The 18,859-nt window shown below is 30.7% G+C and overlaps 4 protein-coding genes across 4 annotated transcripts; 1 reads left to right on the top strand and 3 right to left on the bottom strand.

Moving 5' to 3' along the window:
- Positions 1-1,102: 1,102 nt before the first annotated feature.
- LOC124934750 (peroxygenase-like) lies at positions 1,103-1,884 on the top strand. Its single transcript, XM_047475262.1, has 3 exons — positions 1,103-1,211; positions 1,293-1,480; positions 1,720-1,884. The coding sequence occupies exons 1-3, from the start codon at positions 1,103-1,105 to the stop codon at positions 1,882-1,884; spliced, it is 462 nt and encodes a 153-aa protein (XP_047331218.1).
- Positions 1,885-2,956: 1,072 nt separating this feature from the next.
- Positions 2,957-3,549, bottom strand: LOC124934740 (probable ADP-ribosylation factor GTPase-activating protein AGD13). Its single transcript, XM_047475254.1, has 3 exons — positions 3,496-3,549; positions 3,307-3,402; positions 2,957-3,238 (listed from the first exon to the last, which is right to left on the bottom strand). Exons 1-3 carry the CDS (start codon positions 3,547-3,549, stop codon positions 2,957-2,959), a joined length of 432 nt encoding a protein of 143 aa, XP_047331210.1.
- A 12,589-nt stretch (positions 3,550-16,138) lies between these two features.
- Positions 16,139-17,410, bottom strand: LOC124934732 (sesquiterpene synthase 2-like). The gene is made up of 4 exons (XM_047475246.1): positions 17,343-17,410; positions 16,889-17,027; positions 16,516-16,770; positions 16,139-16,435 (listed from the first exon to the last, which is right to left on the bottom strand). The coding sequence occupies exons 1-4, from the start codon at positions 17,408-17,410 to the stop codon at positions 16,139-16,141; spliced, it is 759 nt and encodes a 252-aa protein (XP_047331202.1).
- Positions 17,411-17,517: 107 nt separating this feature from the next.
- LOC124934721 (valencene synthase-like) lies at positions 17,518-18,599 on the bottom strand. The gene is made up of 4 exons (XM_047475236.1): positions 18,516-18,599; positions 18,140-18,422; positions 17,679-18,032; positions 17,518-17,561 (listed from the first exon to the last, which is right to left on the bottom strand). Exons 1-4 carry the CDS (start codon positions 18,597-18,599, stop codon positions 17,518-17,520), a joined length of 765 nt encoding a protein of 254 aa, XP_047331192.1.
- Positions 18,600-18,859: the final 260 nt, after the last annotated feature.

Raw genomic sequence — 18,859 nt, 5'->3', positions numbered from 1 at the left:
TATATTTAAAAATAAAATTATATAAAAAATCACAAAATTTAAAATCTAATTTGGTTACATTTCATATTAAAATCCAACATTCAAATAGTGTCTTCATGTCTTCAATTGTATTAAACAAAGTATTTTCTTTATATAAGTTAATTGTACGTTATAAACATTAATTGTTTTTATTACGAATTCTATTTATTTTATGTTGGTATCTTTATATATTAATTTCTTCTAACATTCAACGTGATATTTATTTACATATTATAATAATTCATTTTAAAAACTAACTATTTTAAATATATATATATATATATATAATATAATGCTTAATTTGAATTTTTTTTAGGTAGAGAGTTGTGGTTAATTTGGATATATATGTTAGAGTAAATGAATATTTGGGTCGGATCGTAGTTTGACCAGTCCATAAACGTGTAACGGTTAAAAATAAAATTAAAAATTCTCTCTATATATTTTTCGAACTTGAAACCTAAAAAAAACAAGTAAAACATTTTAACCAACTAAGTTAATAAGAATTTATATTTTTAATTCTACACAAAATTTAATAAACCTGCGACAATGATAACAATATAATATATATATATATATATATATTATATAATATATATAGTTATTATTCAAAATGTAACTAACAAAAAAAAATATACATACATAAAATTATTAAATATTTTCAACAAATCATTAGTCTAGCGGTTAAAGTAACAAAAGTTTAAAGGGAAATTTGATGAAATGGCCCTCATAAGAGGTCTAATTCTAAAAAAGGCTCACGGTTGATAAAGTTGGCAAAAAGGGCCTTTTTGCCCTGTGAAAAGTCTGTAATACCCTCGCGCGCTTGTTTTATAACTCAATTACGAGAAATGTATTTCTCGTATTTGGTATTTCTCGCATTTTGCTCAATTACGAGAAATATATTTCTCGCATTTGGTATTTCTCGCATTTGGTATATCTGAGTATATATTGAGATTCGGACATTTGTAAAATATAGGAAAACGTCTAAGGTTTCGAATTGGTCGACAATAAACTACGAAAAAACAATCTCCAATGGAGGACGCTATCACGATGCATTCATCTCTAGATATCAGATTAACACACATACATGACGACGACTCAAGACAAGAGCGCCTTATCATCAGAGGCTCCACTTGCCCCCGTCACCGTCGAATGCAATGTTTGTTCCGACCTCGACACCACACTTCCAAAGCCTTGTATGTATTCTCTAGCTAGATCTTGTTCTTTCAAATTATTAGATTTTTGAAATTAAGTCTTTTTTCATCAAATATATACAGACTTGGTTAGAGGGTCGACTGCTCCTGATATGTACCATCAACAAGGAACAATAGGGCACCCTCAATATGGCATGAGTGTCCTCCAGCAACATGCTTCCTTCTTTGATCAAGATGACAATGGAATAGTCATCTTTCGGCGCCAGGGCTTGCGTTGTCTAACAATGACAGCAGGCTCAATTATGAGAAATGTATTTCTCGCATTTGGTAAATATTCTCCGACCACGAATCCTAAATTTAGGGTACTCATATAAATACTCTATAATTTAGATTTTCAAATGAAATTGTCAATTTTGAAATATGGGTTCTTCAGATTTTGATGATATTATTTGAGATGCAGGTTTGCGTTAATTGGGTTTCAATATTAACAATTTCCCGTCAATAACAATATGCTTAAAATACATATGTGGGTTTGGTTGCATTTGTACAGGTGCCTATTGCAATTGGAGGGCCAGGTTTGACGGCTAGTGTGAGGTATAGGAAGGATGTTCCAACTGGAGGACTTGCAAATGTGGCTGCCACAGTGATCAATCTTCATGGATTTGAGGCACTTAGTGACTATGAAAATACCCTAATTGAGGTGGTTGACAACTAAAACCACAAAGCCAAAACAGACCATCTTCGAGAAAGAAGATTTTTGACTTCTATGTTATTTTGCTCATTTTTGTCTGCTGTTTAGCCTGGTTCTTGTTAAGTTAAATATAAATAATGGAACTCATCCTTATTTACCCACCAAAACTTGGTCAAAAAAGAAGGAAGAACTTATTCTTCTTATTATTATGATATTTAATCATTAGTTGAATTAAAACTATTAAATGTTGGAATGAGTTTTTTTCCCTTTCCTTCAACTGTTTTGTTATTATCTGATTTGTTTTTCTTTCATTTCATATTTAGTTTTAACATTAAAAATTACTTAAATGATTTTCATTCATTATGAATTGGATATATAAAGTTAAAAGATAATATTTAGACAATATAAATAAATTTACATTGTAGAAGTTCCAACAGAAATGCAATTGTTTTATTTCATCAATGAGAGATGAAATAGTAAACACATGTCCTCTTATTGGCCCTTTTGTTCATCAAATATCAAAGTAATCATAACTCCATCATTCTTAGCTGACTATTTAAGTTCATCAAAGATTAACTTCATCATTTTCAGATGACGGTTTAAACATGATTGGGTATTGTTTTATCAAATTATTCGGACACTTTAGGCAGTATTGTTGACACAATTGAGAACGATTCATCCATGACTAATTGTATTAATACAAAAAATAAAACTTTATGACAACAAACTTAGTCCGATTAAATAGGACACCATACATAACAAAACACAAACCCAACCCAAAATTTAGAATCTCAGACTGTAATAGAATTTGTAACAAATATAGAAAGTAATTTGTATAAGTCAGTCACATCTATTCCCATGAAACTCTATATATAAATTTAGGTAAAATAATGTGTTACAAAATAATAAAATTTGGCTTCATCAAGAGAGAAAGCTTTTTGGAGAAACAAGTGAAGAATTTTAGGATCTGGAAAAAACTGTAAATGATTTACAAAACTAGAATTCTCTATATAAAATGGCTTCAATGAGAATTGAGAGCTTATTATTATTGATTACAAGTAAGAGAGTTAGTTATATTTAAGATTAACTAAGATGATTATTGCTCAAGAGAAATCCATTCTAGTTCTAGATCAATCTCTCCTGATTCCACATTCTGTAGCTTAAGACTCACTTCCTCCTTCACCCTTCCATCGACTATATTCACAATGGTGTCTTCTACGAGGGCATTATCATCCGCCTTTATCCATTTCCCAATTTGCATGTTTCCAAACATTGCAGCATCCCCATATACCATTGCAGAACTTATCATCCATTGTATATCAATATCTGCCTCACCCATTATGTCATCAGTAGAAAATGTATCATAGTCATACACTTCCTGCATGCATGTATAATTTAATTATCTTCAAAAATTGTTAAAAACACAAAGTAATATTCTTTCTTTACCAATTTCAACGGCCCATAATTCTGGGGCACTAAAAGCATCAGCTCCTCATTCCATATAGGATTAAGATTACTCCTCATAACAGTTGTTTGCGCTTTCTATATAAAGTTGATCATATTAACATTTTCAAAATATACAAAAACCGGGACTAGACTCAACTCACTCACCTACTGCCCGAGAGTAAGAAGAACATAAGGATCACTCGACAACATATCTCTGACAGCTAAATTTGTGCCTTTGACCATTTTTATCTTGAGCATTCCTATAAATTCCACCATTCTTTCTTGTCAGTCAGTCATCCATCAAGAATTCATAATTATTTATTTAGTATGAATAAAATTAACCACATAAAAAAGATGTAGATCTTTGGATAGAGAATGACTACGGAATGAGATTAACTAGACTGCAAATTGTTGTTTGACTTCTTGTTGGAATTTGAAGAAATACGTAAGCTAGGCTTCACAAATTCTTGCAGCTCATACTTAGACCTACAATAGAAACAAACCAAAGAAAGGGTGGGTGAGATTTAAATGATTTGATCAATATATTAACCAAAGATAGTTTAGTTGCACTAATTGATCGATCATAAAACTGGCCTGATAAATTTAGAACGGTCCTCGTGGCTATAATCTAGCCTAGGTTTCGAGAAACTATCTGGAATATAAGTCTGGTAAATAGAATTAGCAGAAGCATTTCCTTCAACATCAATCATCGCCTCAATTTCATCCTTTGTCCATTCGTCTAATGTCATCGATAACACATGTTCTTATTGTTTAAATCACTTATGAGTTATGACATACCATTTTTTTTATCCAATTCATCTATCAATCATTGAGAACCATCACTCATTTCACCTTTAAGATATGTGCTCCAAGGCTTCTGTGCACTCCACAACATTTTAAGCATATGAAAACCCCAATATTAACTGACTTGAAAGTATAAACAACCAACCCTCTTAATTCTTATCACAACTCTATCAATATTTTGAAAATATCGAATACTAAGACGCCCAATTTGGGTCTGTAGAGCCACAATCTGCACAAAAACGATTATCTTTTTGCATCTATAGATCTTTCAATCTTCCTTTACCTACAAAAATCAAGTAGTAGTAAAAGGAATGATATGAATTACTCCTTTGAAACCCTAATTGAATTCAAATAGATACCTGATTTACTCATTTCTCTGTTTCAGATTCAAAATCATCAAAACAAAACGTTTCCTTTTTACCAGTCTGCAAGTTTCCTCTACCGATGTTGAGAGTGTTAAACTATGTCGGATTCTCCTCTTCAATTTCCATATTCGTCGAAACGTTTAATTTCTGCTTCCATAGATCAATTAAGTACAAACCCATGTGTTGTTGATTGTCATCATCTTTACATAGATAAACTTGTAAGATTTCCTTAAAACCCTAGATCCTGCATCCAACATGATATCACTTGGATAATATTCAAAACCTAGAGTACATAAGAATGAATTGAGACAAGAATGTCTTACCTTAGAGGAGCAGAGGGATCGAAGGGGATAGGGTTTGAGAGAGAGTCGGAACCCTAAAAATAGGAGATATAAAATGAGGGTCAAAATTAGGCGCTTTATATAGTATGAAAGACGCATATTACATAATGCGCGTATGTGTAATATGCGTCTTTCAATGTACACATATTACATACTTCGCGTAAGTGTAATTCGCGTAAGTGTAATCCGCATAAGTGTAATTCGCGTAAGTATAATCTGTGTAAGTGTAATCCACGTAAGTGTAATTCACGTAAGTGCAGTCACAAGGGCAAGACAGACATTTCGCAGGGCAAAAAGACCCATTTTGCAAACAATATCAGACGCGGGCCTTTTTTGGAATTAAGGCTATTATTAGGGCCATTTCATTAAATTTCCCAAGTTTAAATCCCTCTAAAAGTAATTATTATATTTGAATGCACGAACATTAGTAGATGAAAAAAAGATAGAAATATAAAAAATATTAACAAAAATAATTATAATAATTTTAAAATATGTATTCAATGTGTCTTTTACTTAATAAATAAAATTAGGATAATAAAATTAATTATTTTTATTATATATAATGTTATATATATCATTATTAATGAAATTATTTTTATTATATTTTTTTATATGAGTATGAAAATTTTATATCATATATATATAAATAGTTATTCAAAATGTAACTTACAAAATATATATATATATATACAAAATTATAAAATTATTTTAACAATCATAAGTGATCTAACGGTTAATTAAATGTTAACATTTATATTTAAGAGCAGGGTTCAAATCCCTCTAAAAGTAATTATTTAAGAACATTGATAGATGAATCGAAAACGAGAATGTCGGCTTAAGTAATACAAATATTGGTGAGGAAAATCTAAGGGTTCGTCCACGGAGGGTTGAGTAAAGCAAACATTGTTGGGAAAATCAAAAAGTTCGTTCATGGAAGGTGAATTAGAGTCTAAGTTTGCCGAAAATTGTAAACGAATGTTGAGAATGTCGGATTGAGTAAATCAAACATTGGTGAGAAAACCTAAATGGTTGTCAATGGATGGTGATTCACGGCCTAATATAATGCCGAAAGTGTAATCGAATATTTAAGAACGTACCCTTAAAGACCGCAAAGTTCTTTCATAGAGGGTGAGTCAAAGTCAAAGTCAAAAGGCATATTCGAATGCTTAAGTATGGTATTGTTGGTTAATTAGATGTTCGCAGCGGAATAATTTATAGATCTAATCTAAACATCTAATCATATGATCATGCATAATTGATAGAATCATGATATATAGTTTATAGAAATATACCTTTGATGCGTGAACCGGATCAGATCTGGTAGTAATGAATAGTTGAGAGCCCCACGTGTTGCTCATCTACTTGGTCCACACGAGCCCGACTAGATCTCTTTACTTTCGACTGCTATGACCAAAAAGACAAAGGGGAAGCAATCCAATTGCTAGATTAAAGATGATTTCTTCCTCTTGGAGTTCTCACCGTAATATAGCAAAAGCCGTTTTAAAAAACGAACAATTCTCTCTCTATTCACTTCCGTTTGTTGCAATTAAGTGAATCCTTTTGTATTAAATAAAATTCCATAATTAACCATTAATTATATATTATTTTATTTCACAAATAAATAATATTTTTTATTATTAATAATATCTAATATGTATTAATTATATATTATTTTATTTCACAATCTTAACTCCATAATTAACCATTAATTATATATTATTTTATTTCACAAATAAATAATATTTCTTATTATTAATAATATCTAATATTATTAATAATTAACCATCTTTCTTGTTTATCTAGTCGGTCAACTCTAAGTGTGTGACCTCATAGGACCCGACTATAATAGTTATACGTTTAACCCCATTAATCGTAGTTGGCTTCTAGCAAAGCACTATGACTCCTAAAATAATCGGATTAAATTATATCTGTTAATTTGTCCTATCCAAGTTTAGTCATTGCACATTAAATTAAAGGACACAATTCCTTCAATCTCTCACTTGTCCTTAAACAAGTGTGCAATATAAGATACTTTTGTCTCTTAATGTCTTATTTGATGATATGGTAACATTCATACCTTTCTATCAAATATGTTTCTTGAACTTTGAGTTTGAACTGTCAATTAAACGGATGATTCATATTAATCCATCCGAGCATGGCCATGCATTTTCAGTTCTCGCTCTTCAAGTGGCCGAGACACCATTCATGTTCAATGTATCACAATATACATGAAGTATGAGGACTTCTCCATTCTTGTATGACTATGGCTCCCACTCAATTTTTAGCAATCCCAACTACTACATTTATAACTCCCTTTTACGGAAAGCATTTAACAGTGTCAAAGAAATATCAATCATCAAGTGAGGCCACAACATACTCATGTCTGAGAAATCTACTAAACATGGTTTAACTTAAAACTCTACAATCTCTTTTGGAGAGTCTTAAGATGGGTCAGTCTTACATGTATCATCCATACACATATATTTAATTGACTAGACATCTCCATGTCCTTATAGCCCATGAAACCTGACGCTATCAGTCAGCTTACAATATAGTAACTTATAAAATCATTTATGTCCATTTGATGATTTCAAACTATAGACTTTTAATGATTCAAAACTTTATTTCACTTAACGGGGTTTCATTCACCAGAACACTTAAGGTGATCCCATTTGTTAATAATGAATTATTTGGACATATTATTCAATATCGATAAAAACAATATAAATAAGGATGAAATATCATATATCATAAAACCATCAAGTCAAACATAAAACTGGTGTCTAACACTCATAAATACATAATATAATACAAAAGCAAACTCAAAGTCATTCTTCAATGTGCTTGAGACCCTTAGCCCTAGTGTGACTCTCATGCTTGGGCCTAGGCATAGGTTTGGTTAATGGATCTGCAATGTTGTCATCAATATGCACCTTACACATCCTAATATCACCCATAGTGATGATGTGTCGAATAAGGTGATACTTTCTCATAACGTGTCTGGATTTGGAGCTCGAACTCGGTTCCTTTGCCTGAGCTATGGCACCATTGTTGTCACAATAGATGTCGATAGGCATTGAAATGCTAGGAACAACACTGAGTTCATCTAGGAACTTCCTCATCCAAACGGCCTCCTTTGCTGCTTCACTATCAGCAATGTACTCAGCCTCTGTTGTAGAATCTGCTATAGTACCTTGCTTGGAGCTCTTCCAGCTCACAGCTACTCCGTTAAGGATAAAGACATAACCCGATTGAGACTCAAAGCCATCTCGGTCAGTCTGAAAGCTTGCATCAGTATAGCCTTGTACGATCAATTTTTCATCTCCCCAATATACTAAGAAATCATCCTTTGTTCTTCTTAAGTACTTCAGGATATTCTTAGCTGCACTCCAATGTGCTTCTCCAGGACTTGATTGGTATCTGCTACACATGCTCAAAGCATATGCAACATCTGGACGTGTACATACCATGGCATACATGATAGATCCTATAGCAGAAGCATATGGGATCTTATTCATCTTCTCAAGCTCGGCAGGTGTTTTTAGGACACTGCGTCTTGCTGAGATATACACCTTGTTGAATGGGTAAAAATCCCTTCTTGGAATCTTTCATCTTGAATCTATTAAGAATCTTATTAATATAAGTTCCTTGACTTAATCCAAGAAGCCTCTTAGATCTATCTCTATAGATCTTAATTCCATGCATGTACTCGGCCTTTCCTAAGTCTTTCATTGAGAAACATTTCTTGAGCCATTCTTTTACGGACTCTAGCATCGGAATATCATTCCCAATAAGTAGTATGTCATCCACATACAAGACTAAGAAGGCTGCCTTACTCCCACTAAACTTCTTGTAAACACAAGGATCCTCTTCGCATCTAATGAATTCAAACTCTTTGATCTTTTCATCAAATCGAAAGTTCCAACTCCTGGATGCTTGCTTAAGTCCATAAATGGACTTCTTAAGAACATCAAGACTTACATTTAAGATGAAATCATCATAACGTCTTGGTTGTACCCTTGGCCTTTCCGATCTACGAGTGGGTTCAACTTGTTCAACAACTAAATCCGAAACATGATCTACAACTGTTTGTAGATCCTCTAGTTCTGGTTCTTGGATGTTCTGAGGCCCTGATCCTTCAGAAGTAATCATCTCTGCATCGACATCATCCATGTCATTTTGTTGTTGAGTTTCTTGCTCTTCATCATCTTGAACTGTTTCAAGATGAATATTTCTCCCACTTGACTTATTGGAAAGGAACTCTCTTTCCAAAAAGACAATATCCCTTACAACAAACACCTTTTGCTGAGTTGGATTGTAGAAGTAATATCCAAAACTTCCTTTTGGATACCCTATAAAAAAACATTTATCTGATTTATGGGCAAGCTTCTCTATTTGTAAACGCTTTACATAAGCTTCACATCCCCATATTTTCAGAAAAAACAACTTTGGAACCTTTCCAGTCCATTTCTCATATGGAGTTTTGTTTACAGTTCTTGACGGAGTCCTATTTAGTTTAAGTACAGCGGTAGTGAGGGCATATCCCTAGAAGGATACCGGAAGATTAACAAAATTCATCATTGATCGGACCATGTCTAACAAAGTCTTGTTTCTCCTTTCAGACACACCATTTAGCTGAGGTGTTCCTGGGGTAGACAACTGTGTGACTATCCCACAATTTTTCAAATGATGATCAAATTCGTGGCTCAAGTACTCACCACCACGATCAGATCGAAGTGCTTTTATTTTCTTGCCACTTTGAGTCTCTACTTCGTTTTGAAATTCCTTGAACTTTTCAAAGGACTCTGATTTATGTGACATAAGGTAAATATACCCATATCTACTCATGTCATTAGTAAATGTGATGAAGTATCTATAACCACCTCTAGCTTCAGTGCTCATTGGACCACATACATCAGTATGTATTACGCCCAGTAGTTCAGTAGCCCTTTCAAATGTTCCTTTAAAAGGTGACCTTGTCATCTTGCCCATCAGACATGATTCACATGTATCAATGGATTCAAAATCCATGTCTTTTAGAAGCCCATCTTTGTGGATCTTCTTCATGCGATTCGCACTAATGTGACCCAATCAACAATGCCATAGGTAGGCCTCACTCAAACTATTTAATTTTTGTCTTTTGTTATTTATGTTATACAATTCTGATTTGAGATCCAATACAAAGAGTCCATTACTCATTGGAGCAGTCGCATAGAAAATATCATTCTTAAAAACAGAAATATTTCCATTTTTAATGCTAAATTCAAAACCTTCAGAATGTAATACAACAACCGAAACAAGGTTCTTAGTAATGCAAGGAACATAATAACAATTATTCAGTTCTAATATTAAACCAGAAGGTAAAGATAGACTTAAATCTCCTACGGTAAGTGCAACAACACTTGCTCCATTTCCAACGCGCAGGTCTATCTCTCCTTTCTTCACTTGTCTTTTATTTCTATGTCCCTGCACATATGAAATAATGTGAGCACCACATGCAGTATCTAATACCCAAGTAGGACCATTATTTAATGTGAGAACATCGGTTGTCATAATCTCAATAACATAAATACCTGAAGTGGAACTCACAGTCCTGTTCTTCTTGTCTTCTAGGTACTTGGGACAATTTCTTTTCTAGTGTCCCTTGGCCTTGCAGTAAAAACAATCATGATCAGCAGCCATCTTTGGCTTCTAACCACCCTTGGGTTTGACAACTTGCTTGCCTTTCCCTTGGTTATTGTTCTTTTTCTTAGCCACCTTCTTAAACCCTTTCCCATTGTTGACATTTAGAACTTCCTTCTTCTTGTCATCGATAATATTGCCTTCAGTATTTTTAAGCATGTTATGGAACTCATTCAGATCATGCTTTAGACCATTCATATGGTATTGCATTCTAAATAGTGCAAAACCATCATGTAAGGATCTAAGAACAATATTAGTGGCCAACTCTTGATCATATGGGGTCCCCAAATTTTCCATCCTCTTGAAAATCCCAGTCAAGCTATATCACATGAGGACTCATTGGTTTTCCCTTCACAATCTTGCTATCAAGTATAGCCTTGTGAGTCTCATATCGCTCTATCCTTGCCTGATCCTAAAACAGCGTTTTCAGTTCAGTTATGATAGTATAAGCATTAGAATGCAAAAACCTCTTTTGCAATTCAGGCTCCATTGCAGTTAGTATGAGGCAAGTAACAGGTAATGCTTCATTTTTCACCCGAGTTGATGTTGCCTTCTCCTCATCTGATGAGGTTCTGGTCACAGTAGGGATAGGGGTAGTTAGGACGTCCTCACGTCCCTCAGACCTTAGAATAATTCTCAGATTCCTTTCCCAATCAAGGAAGTTCGTTTCATTGAGCTTGTTTTTCTCAACAATTGAGCGCAGAGAGAATTTCAAATTATCGTTCGACATATTCTACAGAATATAAATGACATACAAATCAGTTTATGTTTTGAAATTTGCAAAATACTTATAATTGAACAATTTAAAATAAGTGAATGCACATTTTATTCAAGTTTTTATAGTCCCTTATGAATAAAATGATTCCAAGATCCCATTACAGACAATCCCCAACGTACTTTTGCACTGCCTTAGGTCTTGTGTGTTCAAGGTAAGTAACAATTACTAATTATAACTTATTATAATTCTTGGTTGATGATCCACATCCAATGTAGGATTCATCCCCATGCCTCAAGATCCAAAACATTGCCTTTTGGTCTCTTGTTGGGTACAACCGTATCAAGGTTTATGAATCCCCGTATAGATTCATCCTCAGGAGCCTAAGGTTAAGGAAAGACACCCTAGATTTTGCAAAACCTATCCAACCAAAACCATAAACTTCATGGGTCATGACACGGAAAGGCATTGCCCCAACTTTCTTTAAGAACTTAAGTTTTGATTGTCTTTTATTTATTAGTGAAAATTATTATAAATAAAAACACACAATTATTGCCCCAATGAAAGTTGTGATCCTAGTATGGCCCCTAAGATGCAAAAAAATATATATAAAGAACTAAACTTCTTTGGTCTCCATACTTGCACCCTTCATGGATCTCCATCCTTGAACTTCATGATTCTTATTTGTATTACATAATTATTTATAATAATCTAATTATCAAAATAAATTACAAACAAATATTAATCTTTAATAAATGGGATTTCCTAACTTTTAGAAAACAAATATATCATATTTATTTGATCCAAATATTTATATAATCCAATTAAAATAAATATTTCTTTTATTTTCTTAAAGATAGTTTTACATCTTAATTTATGTAAAATTATATCATCGATATAGATCCGCATCAAAATTAACAGTTAATTTATTGATTCTTTCAATATATGCAACATTCCGCTCTGATACCACTGTTGGTTAATTAGATGTTCGCAGCGAAATAATTTATAGATCTAATTTAAACATCTAATCATATGATCATGCATAATTGATAGAATCATGATATATAGTTTATAGAAATATACCTTTGATGCGTGAACCGGATCAGATTTGGTAGTAATGAATAGTCGAGAGCCCCACGTGTTGCTCCTCTACTTGGTCCACACGAGCCCGACTAGATCTCTTACTTTCGACTGCTAGGACGAAAAAGACAAAGGGGAAGCAATCCAATTGCTAGATTAAAGATGATTTCTTCATCTTGGAGTTCTCACCGTAATATAGCAAAAGCCGTTTTAAAAGAGGAACAATTCTCTCTCTATTCACTTCCTTTTCTTGCAAATAAGTGAATCCTTTTGTATTAAATAAAATTTCATAATTAACTATTAATTATATATTATTTTATTTCACAAATAAATAATATTTTTTATTATTAATAATATCTAATATGTATTAATTATATATTATTTTATTTCACAATCTTAACTCCATAATTAACCATTAATTATATATTATTTTATTTCACAAATAAATAATATTTCTTATTATTAATAATATCTAATATGTATTAATAATTAACCATCTTTCTCGTTTATTTAGTCGGTCAACTCTAAGTGTGTGACCACATAGGACCCGACTATAATAGTCATAGGTTTAACCCCATTAATCGTAGTTGGCTTCTAGCAAAGCACTACGACTCCTAAAATAATCAGATTAAATTATATCTGTTAATTTGTTCTATCCAAGTTTAGTCATTGCACATTAAATTAAAAGACACAATTGCTTCAGGTATGATTTGAGAATGGTTAGGATTAATAATGCATCATTAATTAAAAGATAAGTTAGATGATATGCATAAATGCAAGAGATTTTAATAATTCATTTCATTTTAGTATTAAAATTATTATCTATATATATATATATATTATATATATATAGAAAAATCTATAAAATATAATAAATGTTTGTTATTTTAATTTATAATCTTCCTATATATATATAAAAATATATATAGAAAAGAAATTTAAAAATATATATAATTAAATATGTTCGTCCACGAAGGGTGATTCACAACTTAAATTAATGCCGAAAAGTGTAATCAAATGTTGAGAATGTCGGCTTGAGTAAAACAAACATTTGTGATAAACATAAGTGTTCATCAACGGAGGGTGATTCATGGTCTAAGATCATGCCGAATGTGTAATCGAATGTTTAAGAATGCACACTTAAAGACCACACAATTCTTTCACATAGGGCGAGTTAAAACCAAAAAACATAGTTGAATGCTTAAGTATGATATGAATTGAGAATGATTAATAGAGTTAATAATGCATCATTAAAATATAATTTAGATGTATATTTTAAAAAATATATAAATTAGAAAAGAAATTTAATAATATATTAAATTAAATAGGTTAAGATTTTAAAGTGATCGAATTTTTATTTATTTATTATTTGAATTTTTATTTATTATTATTATAAAAAAACAAAATAAGACATTATATTCTTGAATAATATTTTAGAATTAACTAAAATTTATAATGAAAAATATCATTATATATATTTAATATATTATTAATTAAAAAGACTAAAATAAAAGAAATAAAAAAATGTTTGTTAAAATTAAAAATAAAAACTGTACGGAAAATTAATAAAATATTTAAATGAAAAAAAATATATATTTAATTAAATATGTTAAGTTTTTAATTTATTAAAAAGTATATTTGACACTTATTTATTATTATAAGAAAACAAATTAAGATATGTGAAAAAATCATTTTTTTATTATCATGTATTAATTTTTATTTAATTATTTATATATCTATACATATTCATTTTCAATTGTTTTTAATAATTTAATATTATAAAAAAATTAAGACATTGTATGAATAATTTTTATTAGCATATATTTTTTTATTTAATTATTATATTAATTAAATTAAGTTTTAATATTTGTCCAATTATTTATTATAATAATTTGTTATTATAAAAAAAACACAATATACAATAATTTTATTATCACATATGTATATATTAATTTTAAATATTTTTTATATTTATTCAATTATTTAATTATTATATTAATTTAATTGTTTTTAAATAATTTATTATATTTAATTTATTTATTATAATATTTTTTTTTGATAAATATTAATTCTTACTAAATTTGGTTATTAAATAATTAAAATTATTATAAATATAAAAAATATAAAAAAAAACTTATATGAATTAGTTAAATAATTTTTTAATATTTTGTTTTAACATTGCCCAAGTAGATTTTTCTTTTATAAGCATGATCCTCTGTTTTCTTTCCTGTGTTATTTTTCCAGACCTCGTTTACTCTCTAGCTGGAATTGCTCCTGATAGTATAGGTCTTAGAATTATGAGGACTTCATCAGCTCCCTCATTGTTTTAACTGACATGTTTACTATCTTTTCATACTCTTCCTTCTGTAGTAAATTCTAGTCCTTAAGATAGTGTATATTCAATTGGACAGTTGTTTGCTGCATTTTTTCTTTGTTCAGCACAATCTCTCATTTCTTTGCGTGCATCAGAAACTTTGTGATTTGATTTTTCAGTCCAAAGAGATTTGCTCTTTCATTGTAACCAATCTTCCAAATTCTTTCTTTCTTACCCTGTTTTCTTACTACATTTTCTTCAGAATTTTTATCAGCAAGTGATTCTTAACCTTTATTGCATTCCTGTTTTTCCTTAATAATTTCTTTAGAAATTTTATCAATTTCAATTTCAGTTGCCTCCATTAAACCTATCATAAAAAATTCTTTGACTTCCTTATTTTTATTGCTTTTTTTTTCCCATTTTAATGAAGAATAAGAAACAACAACAAAATAGAGCAATTATAGAACAAGATACACTACAAACCCTAGTTATTGAATAACAGGGTAAAACAGAAACCCTAACTTTCCAATCAAGTTTTGCAGCTGAATGAACGACCAAGTTATTAGAGTTACCGTGTCGTTTGTGTCGTTTGTGCCGATCGTGCCGAAAGCGACCCAAAGCGACTAGCAATCACGAACACCACAAACGAACCACGACCTTGATATCTTGTCGATCGTGTCGATCATTCCATTTGTGCCAATGGTGTCGTTCGTGTTGATCGTGTCATTCGTGATGAGAGAATTGACTGCCGAAATTTTCGCGTAATATCGCCTGAAATCTTCAGATCTTTTCTCTCTCTTGAGTTTTTCTTCTCGTTTTCCTTAACTACTTTCTTCTGATATAATAGATGTTAATTTATATGAATGGTCTGAATGCATTATATCTTTCTTTCAGGTGTTTTTCAAACTTTATATATTTGATAAATTTAAAAATATAATTAAACATTAAATTTAGATTGAATTTAATTTTATAAATTAAAACCAATTTAAAGATTTGAATAATAATATTATTTATATATAAATAATTTTTTTTATATTTACCTTTCCACATACACGAAATCCATGCTAATATTATTATTAAATGATTATTATTAAATGGACTGTTATTGTGCTTGTTTATAATATGAGGACTATTAATTTGTCACACCCATAAATGGTTCAAAATAGCAGATTGGATCTTCTGCTGCCCTTCCCTGTGAGAAGTAAACATGTAATGTTTAATAGTAGATGATCCTATTTCTCAAAATAGCCAAAATAGCCACACTATTACTCATATTATTAGCACAAATAAAACAATCCAAATAACAACAATATTATTCGTAAAACACTCCAAATAACAACTCATTAGCACACATAAAACACTTACGATGACAATACCATCACTCATACAAAAAAAAAAATAGCAAGGTTTGCATTATTTAGACACTGACATGTGTCTTAATGTTATAAATTAAGAAATTACGCATCCATATAAGTTTTAAAACAGTGATTCAACACAAAGCAATAAAGCTCACCATATATAGATGAAACAATTATCCGCCAACACGATTAACGAACATAGAAGTGATGATGCCTTTCATTTTACTTTGAGAATGTGTGAACACGTCTTCTTCCTTGTAAAACACATTCATGCATCGTGCTAGATTAACGACACGTGTAAGTAGGGCCAATGGGATCTGATCAATTGGATGAATCAATTCATAATTGATATCTTTCCATTCATCAATCATTTCCTTTCTTAACTCATGTATCGCTATTTCCTCCAACACATCATGCTCTTTCACATAACATTGTATTGCAGATGCCACATGCTTTCTTTGTTGCTCAAACTGTTATCAATTTAACATTTAGAGTTGACCCAAAAAATAATGAGAAATCGCAATAGATATATAAGTTGATTAATGGTTACCTTAAATCCAACAATATCATCGGATAATCTCATAATAAATCCGGTGGCTTTGATGATGGGTGGATTGTTGATCACCCAATCAAAAGCCTCTTTAGTTGCTAAAATTGGATCCATTCCAATAAAGGAAATAATTGTGAGAATCCGACCACAAGACGTAATCAATCCTGCACAATTCATGTATTCTTCTACAGTAGGTATATAACCTTCTTGAACCCATCTTGCCTCTTCGAAGTATGCATTTGCCAAAACCTTTACCTGTTATATAATTAAGAGTTGAAAACCTTAGTTATAATTAGTTTTATGTCTAAGATGTATTTCAAAAGAAAAATTCTAAAAAAAATTCAAAAGATTTAGTGAAATGAATAAATATTACCATTTCTTTTAAATGTTGGACGCCATAGAAAAGTCCTCGTTGGGCACTTTCCTTCTCCAACCAATCAAAATATTCCTCAAATACTTCATACAAATATCTCATGTAATCTGGTAACCGAGTAAAGTCATTTTCAGACCACCTGTCAAATATTTATATGGCTCCTTTTAGAAATGAATGATGTTTTAATTTTATTTTATATATTTTCTATTATACTCAAGTGATTTATTTTTAATGAAAGATTTTACTTAAAAAAAACATTAAAAGAAAGAAGACAATGATTTAATTAAAAGATGTAAAAATAATTGTATGCTTTTAATTCCCATGTCCATATGAGCTTGTTAATTCCCAGTTGTGAGACCATACCAGCTTGCCAACCATCATCCTTTTAATTTAATGTTTTCTAAATTATGAATAAATAAATAAAACATTCATTTATAAAAGAATGCAGAATTACCTATTAATCATGTCAGTGATGAGCACAATTTCGTCCCAATTAGCATAAGCATCATAAATATCATCCATTATCGTCAATAATACAACTAACTTAGTAAATATATTTCTACCAATTATATATTGAGGCTCGAAATACACGGAGCAAGCCCATAAATAACTCTCCACCAACCTATCCCTCATAAAGGGAAATTTCTTTGTGATTTCAGAATGATTCCACCACCTGCAAAACAATAACAATATACAACATACTCAATTTATTTGCTAAGTTTTTAATGATTTTAAATTGACATGATTTCTTCAAACCTAGTGAGCTCAACAATCTCCCTTTGATGCATACTTTGCAAAATATTGAAATCGAGTTTCGCAAACTCGAACAATATCTTGTCATGTGATTCATCGTTTTGAAAGAATGAGAAGTAATTATACGCCTCTATCCTTATAAATCCTTTGTGCAAGGATTGGTTGAGAGCATAAGTTATTTGTTCTATAAGGTTGGATTGATTTATGAGATCATTATCATGCAATATAGCCTCAAATTGACTTGTAGTAAAATTATGTGCTTTCTCCAATATTTCTTCTCCCCTGTGCCTTAAATGTCCAGCCTCATGTAAGCTTAACATCCCCTTGATGTCATTTCTTATTGTTGCATTGAATTCTCCTTTGTTGTCCATGAATTTTTTGAATATTTCCCCTATAAAATAATAGAAAAGTAAACTAAATATTAAACTATTAATTCATTTGGTGGAAACTACATTTGATCATTGTCTTAGAAAGAGCATAGCAAGGAGAATGAAGCACCTGAAATATTATAACCATGTTGTCTAAGTAATCGAAATAGAACCGCGCAAGTACGAAGATTATCGTTGCAAGGATGAGCATCATGAAATGAAATACCATAGATATTTTGAATTGCATCTTCAATATCACTTTCAAAATGATAACCTATTCCCAAGCGTTCGATTGTATCAATAAAGTTTATTTTTTCTGACAGGCCAGTTATTGTAATCAATTTTTTCTTTATTTCCTCCTTAGAGTCACTGTGAATTTTAAGCTCCATCTGATCAGTGATACTTTTGTTTTCCTACAAGAAAATATTTTATGTTTATTTCTAAACTCTTACATTTAACTAAAAGTAAATCTCTAATGCTATCAAATATAATAAAGCAGTTATTACCGTTGAATCATTGGAAGCATGTTTAAGAAAATAATCTCCCCAAACTGTAGCATGAAAGTCTACACTTGGACGAGCAACCTCCATTTCCTCTTTACTCATTTCTCTCTTTTTCACACTTCTGGCTATCTTTGCTAACTATATATATATATATATATATATATATATATATATATATATATATATATATATATATATATATATATATATATATATATATATATATATATATATATATATATATATATATATATATATATATATATATATATATATATATATATATATATATATATATATATATTTATTTATTGGTGTGGGTCATTTATGTTTGGATAGTTCTCTCA

Source organism: Impatiens glandulifera, chromosome 1 (genome assembly GCF_907164915.1).
Source record: "Impatiens glandulifera chromosome 1, dImpGla2.1, whole genome shotgun sequence".
Classification (NCBI taxonomy): Eukaryota; Viridiplantae; Streptophyta; class Magnoliopsida; order Ericales; family Balsaminaceae; genus Impatiens; species Impatiens glandulifera.
Note: the sequence above shows the minus strand (reverse complement) of the source record. Positions and strands in the feature narration are given on the sequence as shown.